This window comes from Palaemon carinicauda, chromosome 45, assembly GCF_036898095.1.
Source record: "Palaemon carinicauda isolate YSFRI2023 chromosome 45, ASM3689809v2, whole genome shotgun sequence".
Classification (NCBI taxonomy): domain Eukaryota; kingdom Metazoa; phylum Arthropoda; class Malacostraca; order Decapoda; family Palaemonidae; genus Palaemon; species Palaemon carinicauda.
This window is the reverse complement of record NC_090769.1, coordinates 27,945,352-27,961,727: the sequence shown is the minus strand read 5'-3', so window position 1 is coordinate 27,961,727 and position 16,376 is coordinate 27,945,352. Positions and strand designations below refer to the sequence as shown.

Below are 16,376 nucleotides of genomic sequence, written 5' to 3'. Positions count from 1 at the left end.
AGAGACTGCCTAACATAACCCTTGTTTCCAGGCCCTTCTTCCATGTATACATCTCTATTGCATTAGTAGGAGGATTGTGTAAGGATGTTAGACCCTAAAAACCAACGTGTGGATCACAGAGAGTCCAACGAGAATCCGTCAGTGGCAGGGTCTTCTCTGTTCTTCTGTTAACTTGTCCATGTTTGTGGTTTGTGAGATGCTCAAGGTATAATAGTATGGTCCTATTTCAGATTTAAAAGCTCCCCTCTGTCAGAGCTGTGGATGGACCTCATCGGGGATAAAAAAAACAAAACAAGAGTAGCACACCCTGTAAGGACCCTCACTGAAGAGCGGGGAGGTTTTACATGAGATAAGAACTTCCTTTTCTTGCCCAGGCCTGCTGCTTCGGGGTCTGTGCCCAGAGCTAGATCTCCTAGGAAGGACAGGAAGGCTTCGTTGCTTCCTGCGAAAAAATAGAAAGCGGATGTCTGGACTAGTTTGTTCTCCACTTCTGAGAGGAAGAATGGATAAGTTTCTCCGACAAACCAGTTTGGCTGTGTGATTTTCCGAACTTCCCGAAAGACAAAGTACACAAGAGAAAAAGATCAAAGGACTAATGCCAGCCATTCCTCAAAAGTCATCAGAGGCCTAGATAGTGCGCAAGGTTATGCTACCCTTGCACTCTCCCAAGGAGAGGGCACGTCAGAAGGCCAGAGAACCTTAGAGAGAACACATCTCACCCTCTTATCCAAGAGAGAAGGAAAGCAAGTCTCCCTCTGCTCTTTTCCTCCTCTTGTTAGGAAGGAGTGGACTCCAGAGATTTCAGACTCCATGTGCTAGGTGAGCGTGGGCCTACAGACTTTGTGGAGGCAAAAAAAGGGATGGAAAAGCTGGATGCTATAAGCCCAAGGACTCCAACAGGGTAAAGTAAGAAAACAAATTGAGCCCAGTGAGGAAAGTAAATAAGGAAATAAATAAACTACCGTATAAGAGAAGTAATGAACAATTGAAATATTTATGAACAGTAACAACATTAAAAGAAATTTTCCATACATGAATCATAAAAAGATTGATGAACGGCAACATCGATCAGGAAGCATGCCATCACCAGCCGAGATCTAGAAGCATGCAATCGTCAGCAACAGTCGGGAATCATGCTATCAACAGACACAATCAGGAATCATGAGTTTGTCGGCCATGATTGGGAATCATGCAAGTAGGAACTTGTACTTTTTCTTAGGTGATAGTTACCTTGAAGTTACCAGGTAACTAACTCACCCTTTTCCTGTTCCTTTCCAACAATTTTTGCCCCAAAGAGGAGGAGGATGACACCACTGAAGCATAAGATGACCAATATGGCTGTCTCTTCCAATACTTCTGATTTTTCTGTTTTTGTGGAAGCAGTAGTGATGCACCAAAGTCAACCCCAGCGGGGCGATGTCAGTACAAGATAAAGGCGAGATTCCGCACGAATACTGCTGGTCAAGACAAGAACATCCGCCCTCGTCACTTCTTTCCTCAAAGACTGTCAACAAGGATCTTCCCCAACATAGGATAGCCTAGGCATTCAATTGGTCCAGTCAGTCCAATAGGAGAAAAAGTGCATTGCTAAGAACCCTCTCTTTGGAGAAGGGTTAGCCGCACTAGTACAACCTCACCTCATTCACAAAGTAAGAGGATATGTACTGGAAACAAATCCTCCCCAATTAGTCCAATCAGCACTCAGGACAGGAGGTAACGTACTGGCTGATGTGCTCTCGGTGCTCGGTTCTTACAGTGTTCAGTTTTCACAAGAAAAAAAACACACAAGCACCACCTAACCATGTTCAATTCTTATGTAGGTGAGCATAAGCACCACTAGTACTAATAAAGGGCCAGAGGTGTTCCTGTTCATGAGTGCCACTAAGGTGAGGTAGGCGCACACCTTAGGAGCAACATTGGGCATGGGGTATAGTTATCGAAGAGCAAAAGCAGCACATAAATGAGCAGGAATTGATGGCGGGCCTTCGACCCCTAAAGGTCTTCACCAGGCATCTTTGAGAGCAAACAGCCTAGTTAATGAGCGGCAACACCACACCCACGGTGTATGTCAACAAATGAGATGGTGTCCTGGCAGCACAGGCACGTGTGCGAAACTAATAATATAGAAGACCTAACAGTCAGGCCCATTCGAGGGGGAACAAAACATTATAACAAACTGAGCCAGAGATAACAAATGGTTGGGTCTCTTCATCCTCAAGTGACAAAGAGACTTGTGACTTTGTGGGATTCCCTGACCATAGACCTGTTTGCAACTAGCCTAAATCACAAACTCCCAGTCTATTGGTCACTAGTCTCGGACACAGCAGTTTTTGTCAATGACATGTTTCAAAAATCCTGAAATAGGATAGATGTGTACACCTCCCCTCCGTTGTGCCTAATCAGAAGTGCTCAACAGGAAAATAGTTACACCAAACCTCTACTCAACTTGAGGCACCAAGATGGCCCCACATGGAACGATATTCAGTGCTAATCTCCCTCCTTATGGAAGGGCCTCTAGAGCTATCCCTGAAGCCAGACCTCCTTTGTAAAGATACTCCAATGCACTATCCAGTTCCTCCTCGGAGAGTTGGGTTTCTTCGAGGAGAGCTGTCGTGACTCCTCAGAAAATCCTCCACAGCAGTCTAAAGTAATGCGCTTGGTGTTGGAGGAAGAATATCGCTCCAATTTAAGCCTTTGTGTGCTTGATAGAAGACTTCTTGATCTTTCTCCGAATAGACAAACAGTTGATAGTGCCACCAGAACATGGCTACCGGGCAGTGTTAAGTCATGTCTTCCGATTCAGAGAGAGCTTAACCTGGCAGGTTCCGGGTAGATCTGCATGCTTATGAGGAGTTTCTAGCAGTCATGTCTACCCAGATGGGTATGTCTTCCAGAATGGGATGTTAGGAAGGTCCTGGGATTTCTCACTGTCAACCTTACCATTTGCTTTCTTAGGATCCATCACCTATTACAAAGAATGTCCACAGATACAGTGAAAAATCCCATAAGTAACGCAAACACAACATGGGAGATGTGTACAGAAGTTGACGACCATGTGAACTGAACAAGTGATGTGGGCTTAGTGCTCAGCCATCTAGCATTAGCATCTGTAAGGGTAGTCCTACTCATATCTCAATGCAAAATTTTGCTTGGAAGCTGCCTTGTATCTCTGAATGCTCATATGTGGAGGTATTACTGTATACAGTCAGCGCTTGCTCTCCTTCGCAGGGGTTGAGTAACTGTCGTTACTTATCAGGGTCAAACAAGCAACAACATATAATGACTTCAGTCAATTACAGAAATTACTAATTACCAGATTCGTTTAAGAGAACTCAAGACCCTTTCTCTACATAAAGAAACTCATTGCATTGTGTTACAAAGACAAAAGGACATACTATATTCTATTGAGCTTTTTCCCCCCACTGATTTTCCATGTCGTTATTATAAGTAACGACAGTCACAGAGACAGCTGCGAATAGCAAGAATCGGCAAGTACTTGCTGCCCTAGGGTTGTTAACTCCTAAAAACTCACACTGCCCATTGGTTACGCGCAGTCGACTGACAGACTAAGTACTGCCTAATATTTAGTTTTATATCACAGTAGAAGTATTGGATCAATGAATGAAAACATTTCATACTGTACATGGTAAAGCTACGGTACAGTACAGTATGTAACAATAGTCATCGGGACAGTCGTACTGTACTGTAAACGTTCGCTGTTTCTGGCAGGACGACTGGCACAGTTTGACAACTCACTATACACATATTCTACATTTACATATTTTTGAGTACAGTAGTATTTATGCACAGTATTGTACAGTATAATTAATAAACAATATTATACATTACTGTAATACTGTACTGTACAATATGTATGTAATGATATCTGAAATTCACTAAGTGTACACATTTTATACAAAGACCACTAACCATTTCCGTACAAAGTTCTACACAGTCACGAAGGAAGATGCAACTCCTGATATGTCGTGTCTTGCGCAATACTATAGGGAATCACACATCTACGGTACATTAAACAGTAAACATATACATTGTACAGGAGTATTTACCATACAAATGCATCACTTTTTTACACCAAAACGTGATTTTGCTAAAAAAGGACCTAAGTGGGAGATGCACACGCAAACGCCGATGCAAAAATGAGGCCGAGTGAGCGAGAGATTGGGTGATGTGCTTTGTGGAGAGGGAAATTTCGTGGAGAATGCCAAATATGTCATTTTTATTTAATAGGTTATACGGTTCCCTGTATGGCGAACGAGCAAAATCGTGAAGAATGAACCTGCAAAAATTGAGGACTGACTATTATATGCATGTATATATAGTGTTCATATAAATATATGATGTGCATTTATGTAAAAAATAGCTACAGGCGACATTTGATCAGCATATCCCAATTATTAAAGATTAATTTGTATTTTTCCTGGCTATACAAACCTGAGTCCTTTACGTAGGGAGCACATTTTTACCGTGAGCTGAGCAGTTGTTGAATTGTTTAAAGGACCAGTTAAGCAAAAGATAGGAGCCGGGGAGAAGAGCCCTGCCCTCTGATCTGTAAACTCAAACACTGATAATCATTCAGCTTAGGACAGAGAGGGGTGGTTCAGGAGGGAAGTATAATCTAATAGACTCAGGTTTGTATAGCTAGGAAAAATACAGAAGACCTTAAAAATTTGTGACTTTTTCCAATGCAAATGCAAACCATCATTGGTGAGTAGGTTCTTTTTCTTCCCTGGAAATGTCCATCTATCTCTATCTGTATGGGAGCAAAAGAGATGACTCTAGAAAACTTCTGTCTATCATTGAGATTAATAGGCTCTGGCCTCGCGCAATGACACCGGGGTTGGAAATACAGGGCCGCAACACCTGTCATGCTAGGTTACCAAGGTAGCCCGTGACCCGAACTGGGGTGAGGCTTGAAGCTGCATCCCATGGTCACAGCCGCAGCCAAGTGTATCGGGGGCCCCTACATGGAGTCGTAACACCAGTCGATCCCTGGGGATCGACATAAGAGGGCCGTGGCTCCCCTCCTCACGGGGTTGGGAGTCACTAGGGTGTCGTCAACCCATCCTAAGAGACGTGGTGTTGAGAGGAGCCCCTTCCTATGACAATGGCTGACAGGACTTCCTCCACTTCTTCATCTTAGAACTGAACAGATTCATAAGTTGAAGAGTATGATGTGCAAGAAGAATGCACATGTTTCTTCATCCTCCAACCCTAACCTCAGGCTTTGCAAGCAGAGAAGTAAAAGTCCAAAAAACCCAGACAACGACGCTTCCCCAAGTGAAGAAGCCACAGGGGTTGCTACAACAGGAACCAAACCACTGAGGAACACTATCACAGGGAGGGATAGTCACACTCACAGGGGAGTGGAAACCTCAAGTGTCTCCCACCACAAGGGTCAGGGTGAAGCTCAGGGGAGAGGGGTTGCTAAGGGTGATGCATGGAAATCAATCCCGGCACTTGGGGGGGGGGGGGGGGGGGGGGAATTTCCCTTCAGATCCAGGGGATCCAAGGAGGAAGAGGAGCCACTGACAACCTTCACCACCAGTGACATCAAGAGAGACACTAGCACTAGGAAGCCTACCTAAAAGGCCTAAGAAGTCCAAAACCTTCCTTATGTCATATTCGTCATCAACCTCCAACCTCTGATGGGGTGCAGGAAACGCAGGAAGAACCAGATATGTCACCAGAACCTGGAAGCCCGCCGACATAGGTCTGAGGGCTTCTTGCTCTTAACACATGCTCCCCATGGAAGTAAGCGCAGGAGGGGCAATAAGAGATGCACCCAATGAGTGGAAGGAATAAGCAAAGCTCTCACAAAGCATATACCTGACACCGCATACTTGACCAGGACCTATGCTCGGCACGAGGAGACACCTTAGAACACACCTGCCCACCCTCCCACAATTGTCTTGCTTCACATTAACAATCAACAGCCAGCATTCACTTCCTGAAAGAAAAAGAAAAATTCGCTTAAAGTTTGTACAAATGTACTCGATGCAGCCGAAAACACAAGTGAAGAGTCTGACAGGTAAGGGGGCTGAACTCCTCGCCCCCTTTCCTAATTGTTGCTTAACTGCTTATTCAAATGATTTAACGGTTGTCCAGCTAGTGCTGGAATCATACTTCCCACCTAAAGGACGATGGTTTGTATTCATGTAGGAACTAATATGTATTATAGTCATGAAAGGAAAAGTGAGAATACTTGATTGGAATTATTACTTTTGTCTTATTGGTGACATCAACAGTTATTTTTTGTCTTTTCTTTTTATGCCTATAATACATATATACACATTATATATATATATACATACATACAAGCATGCATATATATATATATAACCTAAGGTTAATGAAACAAATATAGGAAGGTGATACTTTAGTACGGCAAACAGAAAACATTGGGCCAGAAGATAAAAAATGCCAAGGAAAAGAGAATTTCCTATTATATAAACTCTGGATTCCAGAAACTACTGTTGCATTGTAGAACTGTATTTAACAAATCCTGAAAAATCTTTATATGCAACTAGAAACCCATCAAACACATCTTTTTATCTATTAACAGTTACACATCACATTTTCTGTCTTCTACAATTCAACTTATTTTTACAAAATATTTACCATACAGAAAGTTCAAGAAGATTGAAGCTTAAGCTCTTCAATAGGTATGAAAGCTGGTTTCATTTTTTTCCAAATCCTTTTAAATCTTCTTTTATTCTCCACTGCATCAAATGCATACACGTTATAGCATCCTCTGCGCTATCGTGACCTGAAACTAAAAACAGACGTTCTTTGAAATTAAAAGTTCGTGCAGTCGCTAGACAGAAATCAAACACTACAAATGGAGCTAAGGGGCATAAAAACAATTAGAATAGTGCCAACGTATCCCTGCGTGTCGTAAGAGGCGACTAAAACGGACGGGACGAGGGGGCTGGGAACCCCCTCCCCTGTATTTACAATCCTGTGAGACATCATCAAAGAGATGGAGCTAGGGGAAGAGTGACTGCTCCCCGCACTTTTGTTTCTTTTGTTTGATGTCGGCTACCCCCCAAACCTGGGGGAAATGCCTTGGTATATATATGTATGTACACTGTAATTACAAACTGCCAAATTTCTATACTTTAACCTCCATATTCAAATGGGAAACTTCTTGATACATACAGTCTACCAAAGGGGTAAAGCCTCAGTCTATATACCACATGCAGTTGAATGTATATTTGTATATCCAGAAGGAAGGTGGATGGGACTTTGGCTTAGGCCAATTGTTGTGAGGGAGAAGGGACCTTAATTTCCCAATTCACTGACTTCAGTAGCACAAAGATTTAATAGCAATAAGAGTGCATTGAGCTGCAAAGATTTAGCTTGTGCAATGGCACAGTGGCAAGAGGAGTTTGAGGGTGACGAAGCGAGTAGGATGACTATAGTTCACTTGACCATAATTTTCTAGATACATTAAATATTCACTTTTTAAATTAACAAATCACTAGATTACTGGCGGGTTTATTTGCTAATTAAGATTAAACAAGTCGTCTTCCTACATCAAGAAAGAGACGAGAGTATTTGATAATAAATAAGAATAAAAATAGGTGGCACTTTTAAGAGAATTTATTTTATTCCCTTTATTTTAAACTTAGAGTTTTCATTGAAAAAGATTTTCTATCCTAATAGAAAGTCATATTTGATGATAAAATAATTTGAACTTGATAATTCATACAAAAATTATCATTTATTAAAAAGAACCTTTTACTCCTAATAAAAGGAAAATATGAACTGCCTCTCGCCTTTGCTCTCTAAATATATTTATTCCTATACATGTATTTTCAACTTTAAAAAACTATTTTTTTTCCGCATGCCTTGACTCATCCTATGAGAGAGCGATTGTTTAGCTACCCAGCTTCAAGATGTTTAAGGAGGGGTTGAGATGGGAAGTAAAAGAGCAAGATATCTATCCCTTTTGGTAGAAGAGAAAATGAATGATGGTGCTTCTGTTTTTCCAGGTTACGGATTATTACAAAAACGATTTCGTGTTTTAGTGTATGCTTCCATTTATCTTATGACTGATAATTTAACAAATTTGACCTGAGCATTTGTTTACAACTTATGCTTTTTAACATTAACTAAACCACATAAAAAGTAATAATTTGTAGAGTATAAAAGACTGTTGCTATCCATTAAATTATAAGTATGTTCAGCAAAGATTGCAATATAGACTCCATAAACAATGGCTTCTTCATGGTAGTGGAGAAGACTTCCCTAAGAAAAAACTATAGTAATTTTGGCCTGTTCTTATCAATAAAGTATTACACTAGAGGCTACAAAATATCTACCAAAATAAATCTAATAGCTACAGATTATATTTGTACTGACTAAAATAATTCTGACCCTGTAAGGAAATAATACATACCATCATTTTGTATAATTTTCTTTAGATATTCGGATGCCAAATTTTTCAATGCCCTCTTATATGGCGGTCCCATTTTATGTGGAAAGACAACGCTTGTGTCTACAACAGTATCATGGATGAGCTGAAAATAGAGAGAAAAAGAAATAGTTTACTACCGGGCAATAATTCTATTTACATAATACAATGTTTTGATAAGTTCACAGACAAACAATATTTATTCATTCTACACCATAAACTTAACATTTTAGGACAAAGGAGCCCATAATGAAACAAGATGTAATAACTGATTACGTGAAAAAATATGCTCCTCTTTGATAAATCAGGTAAGCAAATAGTCAGTAAAACATACAAGGAAAGCAATAAAATGGTACACTAAATTATTTTTCTACTTAGTAATTATATGCCTCTTAGAAGCTCAAAAACTATATAAACACAGTACAACCCTAATTACAATTGGTAGACGAAGAGGATGACACCCTAATTACAATTGGTAGACGAAGAGGATGACACCCTAATTACAATTGGTAGACGAAGAGGATGACACCCTAATTACAATTGGTAGTCTAAGAGGAGTCAGCGGAAGAGGAATGCACATGTTTCTTCCACTTTCAAATCCTCACCTCAGGGTCTGAACGACCAACGACAACGAAGTTCCCCTAAGGGGGAGAAACCACCTCGGTTGCTCCAACAGGAATGACAACACATGGGGAACACTGTTAAGGGGGAGGGAGTAGACACACTCACAGGGGCCTACGATTTAGACACAAGCGAGATCACTGGCACAGATAGAGTGGGAATTACAGGTAGTCGTCAACTTACAACCTATGCGACTTACGACTTCGATTTTAGGACCACTTTTTCACTGTGATGAGATCACTAGTCTGTCGGAAAGAGTACACTAATAGGACCACTATTTCCTTAGAAATAACCTATTTTCTTGTTTAAAAATCAATTAATTTATCTTGGTAAGTTAGTATTCTATTTTAATGTTGATATAAAGCGTCCATTTTAACTAAAAAAATATATTAAGAAAAGATTTAATATCTTGAGTTCATACTGTATATGTCTGGTGGTCATATTTTTGTCGAAGCCTTGGAAAACAAGCGGGCACATCGAGTGATTTCCTTTCAATAGGTTATCAATTAGTGTTAGTGTTCCCATAGTTGAAATATCGAGAAGTGATAGAAAGTATTTCATGAGGCTGTATCAGCTGTTATAAGCAATATGCAGCATAAATTTGACTCCACAACGAGGAGAGCATATCATATTTTATGCGAGTTTCATCTCTGTTAGTAATGCAGATCAATATTTATCTAATGAAAGTATACTAATAGGAAAAATATTTTCTTTGACATTATAAAAATAAAATACTTCTGCTGGGTTAGTATTTTTTTCTTGGACGAAAAACAGCATGGTTTTACATATTTCGCAAGTCATTCTTTGTTGAGTTGAATCAAAGCGCACACGCCTGGTGACGTCATATTTTGGGTGGAATTCAAGGGGCAAATCCAGTGATTTTCTATCGATTCGTCACCGAGTAATCTTATTATTCCCATCATTGAAACATCGAGTAACGATACCTAGTATTTCAGTTGTCTGTAATATTTATGAATAGCCTTAAGTAATATTTACCATAAATTTAAGAAAAGCAGCACTGTAAAATAGGTCTGTGCAGTATTGAAACAAATTGCATACACAAAATACCCACCTTTAATGCATGGAAGTCAGATTCAAGACTGTGTCCTATTAGTATCGTCTTGTCTGAAAACTTTGCCAGCAAAGATGCTTGCACATCACGTATATTTGTTTTTACATCATCCATGTCACTTTCAGTTATTCCTGAGAATCTACGGAGAAAAAAAAAAAATCATTCAGCATTTTTTAAAAAATAATGTTGCATTTTAATCAGTTGCTTAGCATGTATGAAAGGGATCTTTAGTTAAAAATATTTGCTGAGTAAAAGATGATTAACCCTTTTACCCGCAAAGGACGTACTGGTACGTTTCACAAAAGCCATCCCTTTACCCCCATGGACGTACCGGTACGTCTTTGCAAAAATCTGCTATAAAATTTTTTTTTTCATATTCTTTATATTTTTTTTTTTTTAGAAAATTCAGGCATTTTTCCAAGAGAATGAGACCAACCTGATCTCTCTGTGACAAAAATTAAGGCTGTTGGAGCAATTTAAAAAAAATATACTTCAAAATATGCAGGGAAAAAAATAACCCCCTGGGGGTTAAGGGTTGGAAATTTCCAAATAGCCTGGGGGTTAAAGGGTTAACAAGTTGACAATATTCACATTGATTGCCTTTACTGCCTCAGACCAAGATCCATTACAAAAAGAAGCAAAGCATAGCAAAAAAAAAAAAAAAAAAAAAAAAAAAAATTACTTATATAAGGGGTAGACCTCAATAAAACATAAAAATGTGAAGTGGTAATGCAAAGTTCCATAATGCATTCTACCTTCTAGGAAAACCAAAGATTGTTCAGGACAAAAACTTCTCAAAACATCAATTTCTTAAGAGGTTAAAAGTGATCCACCTCTGAAGTTCTACTGTACTGGATTAGGAATTACATATACCATATCATAAGTTAATCAATACAATCCCTATAAACGATCATGTATGAGTATATCTATGAAATAGTCAAGCAATATATAGCTCTGGGACTTCCCAGGAAACAGCAATGATCTTGGTTTTCGACTAATCTATTCTAATTAAGTGGTGGTAAAGACAGATAAATGTGTTTTCCAGTAGCAAATAAACATTAGCATAAAAGTTTATATCATACTAGCTAAACACAAGAGTAAAAGGTTATAAGATTTTAAGCGTAGCCGCGTTACCCCATACGAATGGGAAAAAGGCACGCTGATAGAAGACGATAAGGGAGCGTGTTTATACACAATATCCTCAAATGGAAAAACAGGCAAAATGCACTTTATCCTGAGAACTTGAGAAGGTTGAGAAAATGTATATTGTGACAGTAATGGTTACTGTATTTGTGGTCTTGTGAAAATGCTGCAAGACTTTTCCAGTAGACATGTAATGAAAGATATAAATCAAAATACTATCAACAATAGAAGATTCTATTAACCCTTTTACCCCCAGGCTCTTTGGAAATTTCCAACCCTTAACCCCCAAGGGGTTATTTTTTTCCCAGCACATTTTGCAGTATATTTTTTTTAAATTGCTCCAACAGGGTTAATTTTTGTCATAGAGAGGTCAGGTTGGTCTCATTCTCTTGGAAAATGCCTGAATTTTTAAAAAAAAATTATCAAAAATATGAAAAAAAAAAAAAAAAATTTACAGCATTTTTTTGCAAGGACGTACCGGTACGTCCATGGGGGTAAAGGGATGGGTTTTGTGAAACGTACCAGTACGTCCTTTGGGGGTAAAAGGGTTAAGCAATTGTTTTAAAAGGCAGCCAGTAGCCATATAAGGCCAAAATAAAAGACTAGGGAAGCCAATTCCTTAGTCTCTAACTTATCCAAAACTTGAGAGAATCCTACTTACAACACTAGGAATACGATGATCTAAAGAAGCACAATAAAACAGGTCAGAAGAATAAAAGCTTAAAAACTAGGATGAACAGACAGGCAAGTTAAGTATGAGCTAAGCCAGTAAACTGGCTCTACCTTGAATGACTAATAAAGGTCTACATACAGTACAGCATACTCCATTCCATTCATCCAATGGATCTTAGACTATAAATTCCCCACTTAATTTAAAGTCATGTTAAATTTTCTAAGGATAATTTGAGAAAGAACTAAGTCTAAATTAGAAAAAAAAATTTATGCCAGAGTATTTCTTCTGCTGGGACATATTGATAGAAATATAAACAACTTATCGTTGGGATATGTTCTCATGATTTACGATTCTGAAAATATACAAAAATGTGTGTAAATTGATTTTGTGATACAATCAAAATAATGAACTATTAAATTCAGAAAATATGTATCTCACACACATCCAAGTCATGGAAATATCAACTAGGTTATCAGATACACCCCATGTTTTGGATCTGTAACTTTTGTGTTTAATATGCGGTACTTTAAAATTTCTTTATCTTTATTTGCATTTTTATAATAGTTCATTAAGTTATTTGTCATTTTTATTTTAAGAGATGATTAATTTGTGAGAGAGAGAGAGAGCAAGTTTAATGCATTTATATACCATATTACGTAAAATTCCATGGATAAGAAGTTTGAATTCTGAGCGCAGTATGATCCCAAATGAATGCACAGTGCATAAAGGTGAGGATATTGTATGAATGAGATAGTACATACATACATATACACCAAGGCACTTCCCCAATTTTGGGGGGTAGCCGACATCAAACAAATGAAACAGAAAAGGGGACCTCTACTCTCTACGTTCCTCCCAGCCTGACAAGGGACTCAACCGAGTACATAAAACAAAACAAATCTCAGGAACATAATTTTAGTGCTAAACTAATATTCTTTTTCCAAATTAGCTTTCTGTAATATTTCTTAAACAAAGAGACATGGAACAAACTGAGAAGAAAGCTCTCAGAGATGAGTGCTAGGATTAAAATATAAACCAACATGAATTTGATGTGTATACTCTGTGAACATAACTATAACTCGAAAGAATATTAGTACTGTATTATTATTATTATTACTTGCTAAGCTTCAACCCTAGTTGGAAAATCAGGATGCTATAAGCCAGGGGGCTCCAACAGGGAAAATAGCCCAGTGAGGAAAGGAAAAAGTGAAAAATAAAATATTTTAAGAATAGCAACAACATTAAAATAAATATCTCCTATATAAACTATATAAACTTTAACAAAACAAGAGGAAGAGAAATTAAATAGAATAGTATGGCCCAGTGTACCCTCAAGCGATGAGAACTCTAACCCAAGACAGTGGAAGACCATGGTACAGAGGCTATGGCACTACCCAAGACTAGAGAATAATGGTTTGATTTTGGAGTGTCCTTCTCCTAGAAGAGCTGCTTACCATAGCTAAAGAGTCTCTTCTACCCTTAGCAAGAGGAAAGTGGGCTATGAACAATTACTGTACAGTAACCCCTTGGATGAAGAAGAATTGTTTGGTAATCTCAGTGTTGTCAGGTGTATAAGGACAGAGGAGAATATGTAAATAATAGGCCAGAACAAATAACCAACTCAACTTATGAGGCAACACTAAAACTCAAGAATGAACCACATTCAACATCTTGAGGACTGAAGTGCAAATCACTTACCTTGTATTATAATCAATAATAGGGTTTTCTGGCTTAACTAACTGTTCATATACAGTTTTCCCATCAGCATCAATGACAGTTATCCTGGTAAGCTCACTACCAGCGGTTGTATAACACATTTCACAATCTGTTGGATAATAAATCATAAACGTCTCAGATCATTAATAAAATCCTTCAAAAACCAAACTCTGTTAGATAATGAATGTTATCTTTATTGGTCGATACAACATAAGAACATTTGACTTTTGTTTATTAAATATAAATACAACCACAGATACCCGATAGAAAACATTTGAAGACATTAGTTAACCCTTTCGCCCCCAAAGGACGTACCGGTACGTTCTTGCAATACACTGTTATTTACATGTTTTTGCATGTATTTCATAACTTTATGAGAAACTTCAGGCATTTTACAAAAGAATGAGACCAACCTGACCTCTCTATGAGAAAAACTAAGGCTGGTAGAGCAATTAAAAAAAAAATATATAGCAAAATGTGCTCGAAATTTAACTTTATGGTGGGAGTAAAAGGGTTAAGATAAAGTTATCCATGAAGTAGAGCTACACTTTTTCTTATCAATAAGAAAGCGCTTGAAACAACAAAGCATACGAGTATTGAATAAGATTAAAATCATAAGAACTCAATTGACCTGCATGCTTTACTGTACTTATTAATTGAACTTTTATAAGAATATACATTTACATATTTGCCCATTGAAATATCATTAAAACTAATACAAAAAGCAGAATCACAGGCTTACCTAATGCAAACACGCCAAAATCATTATCTGCAGCATCTTTGGGTAACGTTCTAACATAACCATGTAAATTATTAGGATCGTAGTTCTGAGAGACGTGAGTTGTAGCCTGGGCACACCCTTCTGATTCCAAGTCACCACTACAACACGAATATCGTGTTTCTAATCCTGAGTAGCCTCTTCTTTTGTACGCGCGGCCCCAGTGATGGACGCAAGGTCCAATCGACAAGGGAAATCCCCACTTATCAACCTTATATAATACAGAACATCTATCACAGTATCGTTCCACAGAACTTGGGCTCTGCTTCTTACGAGTGTCAACCTGGAAAAGAAGTTTATGTATGATATATAAGACCAGCTAGAAAATATCCAAATGATATACATACATATACCAAGGCACTTCCCCCAATTTTGGGGGGTAGCCGACATCAACAAAGAAACAAAAACAAAAAAGGGACCTCTACTCTCTACGTTCTTCCCAGCCTAACAAGGGACTCAACCCAGTTCAGCTGGTACTGCTAGGGTGTCACAGCCCACCCTCCCACATTATCCACCACAGATGAAGCTTCATAATGCTGAATCCCCTACTGCTGCTACCTCCGCGGTCATCTAAGGCATCGGAGGCAGCAGCAGGGCCTACCGATATAGGGGTGATTAACTATATTAACTTAGATAATCTAGGGGATAAAATGCACGAAATATGGAATCTAACTAAAAATAAAAATGGATATGTAGGTAAAACAAAGTAAAAAAAGTAAAACTAACAATTAGACTACGCTGATGGGTGAATAAAGCTATCTAAAACAGCAACATTTTATAAAAAAAAAAAAAAAAATACAAACTGTAATTGTGAAAATCAATATTATGTAAAAGATATATGCAAAGCAAAATTAATCTATAAATTATAACCTACCATAAGTAGTGGAGACTTGTATCTGGTGAGAAAATCAAAGGTAATTCAATTTACCACCTGAACCTCAACAATGATAGATTCCTTTTCTATAAAAATGACTAAAAATGTCTCACTATTGACTTCATAGCAAGCTCCTCTATTAAGGGGTAGTATACACAGACATAAATACTACTATTACAACAATGATGATTATGTTAACCCTTTTACCCCCAAAGGACGTACTGGTACGTTTCACATAAGCCATCCCTTTACCCCCATGGACGTACCGGTACGTCCTTGCAAAAAAATGCTGTAAATTTTTCTTTTCATATTTTTGATAATTTTTTTAGAAAATTCGGGCATTTTCCAAGAGAATGAGACCAACCTGACCTCTCTATGACAAAAATTAAGGCTGTTAGAGCAATTCAAAAAATATATACTGCAAAATGTGCTGGGAAAAAATAACCCCCTGGGGGTAAAGGGTTGGAAATTTCCAAATAGCCTGGGGGTAAAAGGATTAACAGTTCAAAAAAGTATAACTTAAACCACTACCTATACATCTAAAATAAACACTACTTTATATATTTCCATAAGAAACCCATGCTGGATCGTTCTCTCGAGAACTATCATAGCTATAATTAGAAGAGCAAAAAGAAAAATATCATACTTACCACTTTCACGATAGCTTTTCCTTTCTCATTCGGATCTGGGCTTGGATACCCGTTTTCTCCAAGTTGCTGATCCGTTAAAATGTACTTTTTCAAGTAATGGTAGAAATTTGAACCTGCAGATAAAAATGAAGACATATAGATAATACAAAGAGAAGAGACAAAATCATTTAGGGTTATTATTATGTGTAATGCTTGCAGTAACTAAAATACAAGGTCAATACTCACTACGTGAATTAACAACTTTACAATATATCTATTTATCTATCTATCTATCTATCTATCTATCTATATATATATATATATATATATATATATATATATATATATATATATATATATATATATATATCTTTTTTTAAATATTTTCCTTAAACAACAATCTCCAGTAAAACTAGATAATAGTAATATAACA

At 37.9% G+C, this 16,376-nt stretch overlaps 2 protein-coding genes across 2 annotated transcripts in view; one reads left to right on the top strand and one right to left on the bottom strand.

Annotated features, from left to right (window-relative positions):
- Positions 1 to 16,376, top strand: part of LOC137634940 (uncharacterized) — a 592,943-nt gene that overhangs the window by 259,986 nt on the left and 316,581 nt on the right. The window lies entirely within an intron of this gene.
- LOC137634812 (serine-rich adhesin for platelets-like) overlaps positions 6,385 to 16,376 on the bottom strand; it is a 79,372-nt gene continuing 69,380 nt past the window's right edge. Inside the window, exons 12-17 of the mRNA XM_068367363.1 lie at positions 15,965 to 16,077; positions 14,405 to 14,723; positions 13,645 to 13,771; positions 10,131 to 10,269; positions 8,423 to 8,543; positions 6,385 to 6,793 (exon numbers count right to left, since the gene is read on the bottom strand). Of these exons, the coding sequence (XP_068223464.1) occupies positions 6,699 to 6,793; positions 8,423 to 8,543; positions 10,131 to 10,269; positions 13,645 to 13,771; positions 14,405 to 14,723; positions 15,965 to 16,077 (914 nt within the window). The 3' untranslated portion in view covers positions 6,385 to 6,698. The remainder of the gene's footprint in view (positions 6,794 to 8,422; positions 8,544 to 10,130; positions 10,270 to 13,644; positions 13,772 to 14,404; positions 14,724 to 15,964; positions 16,078 to 16,376) is intronic.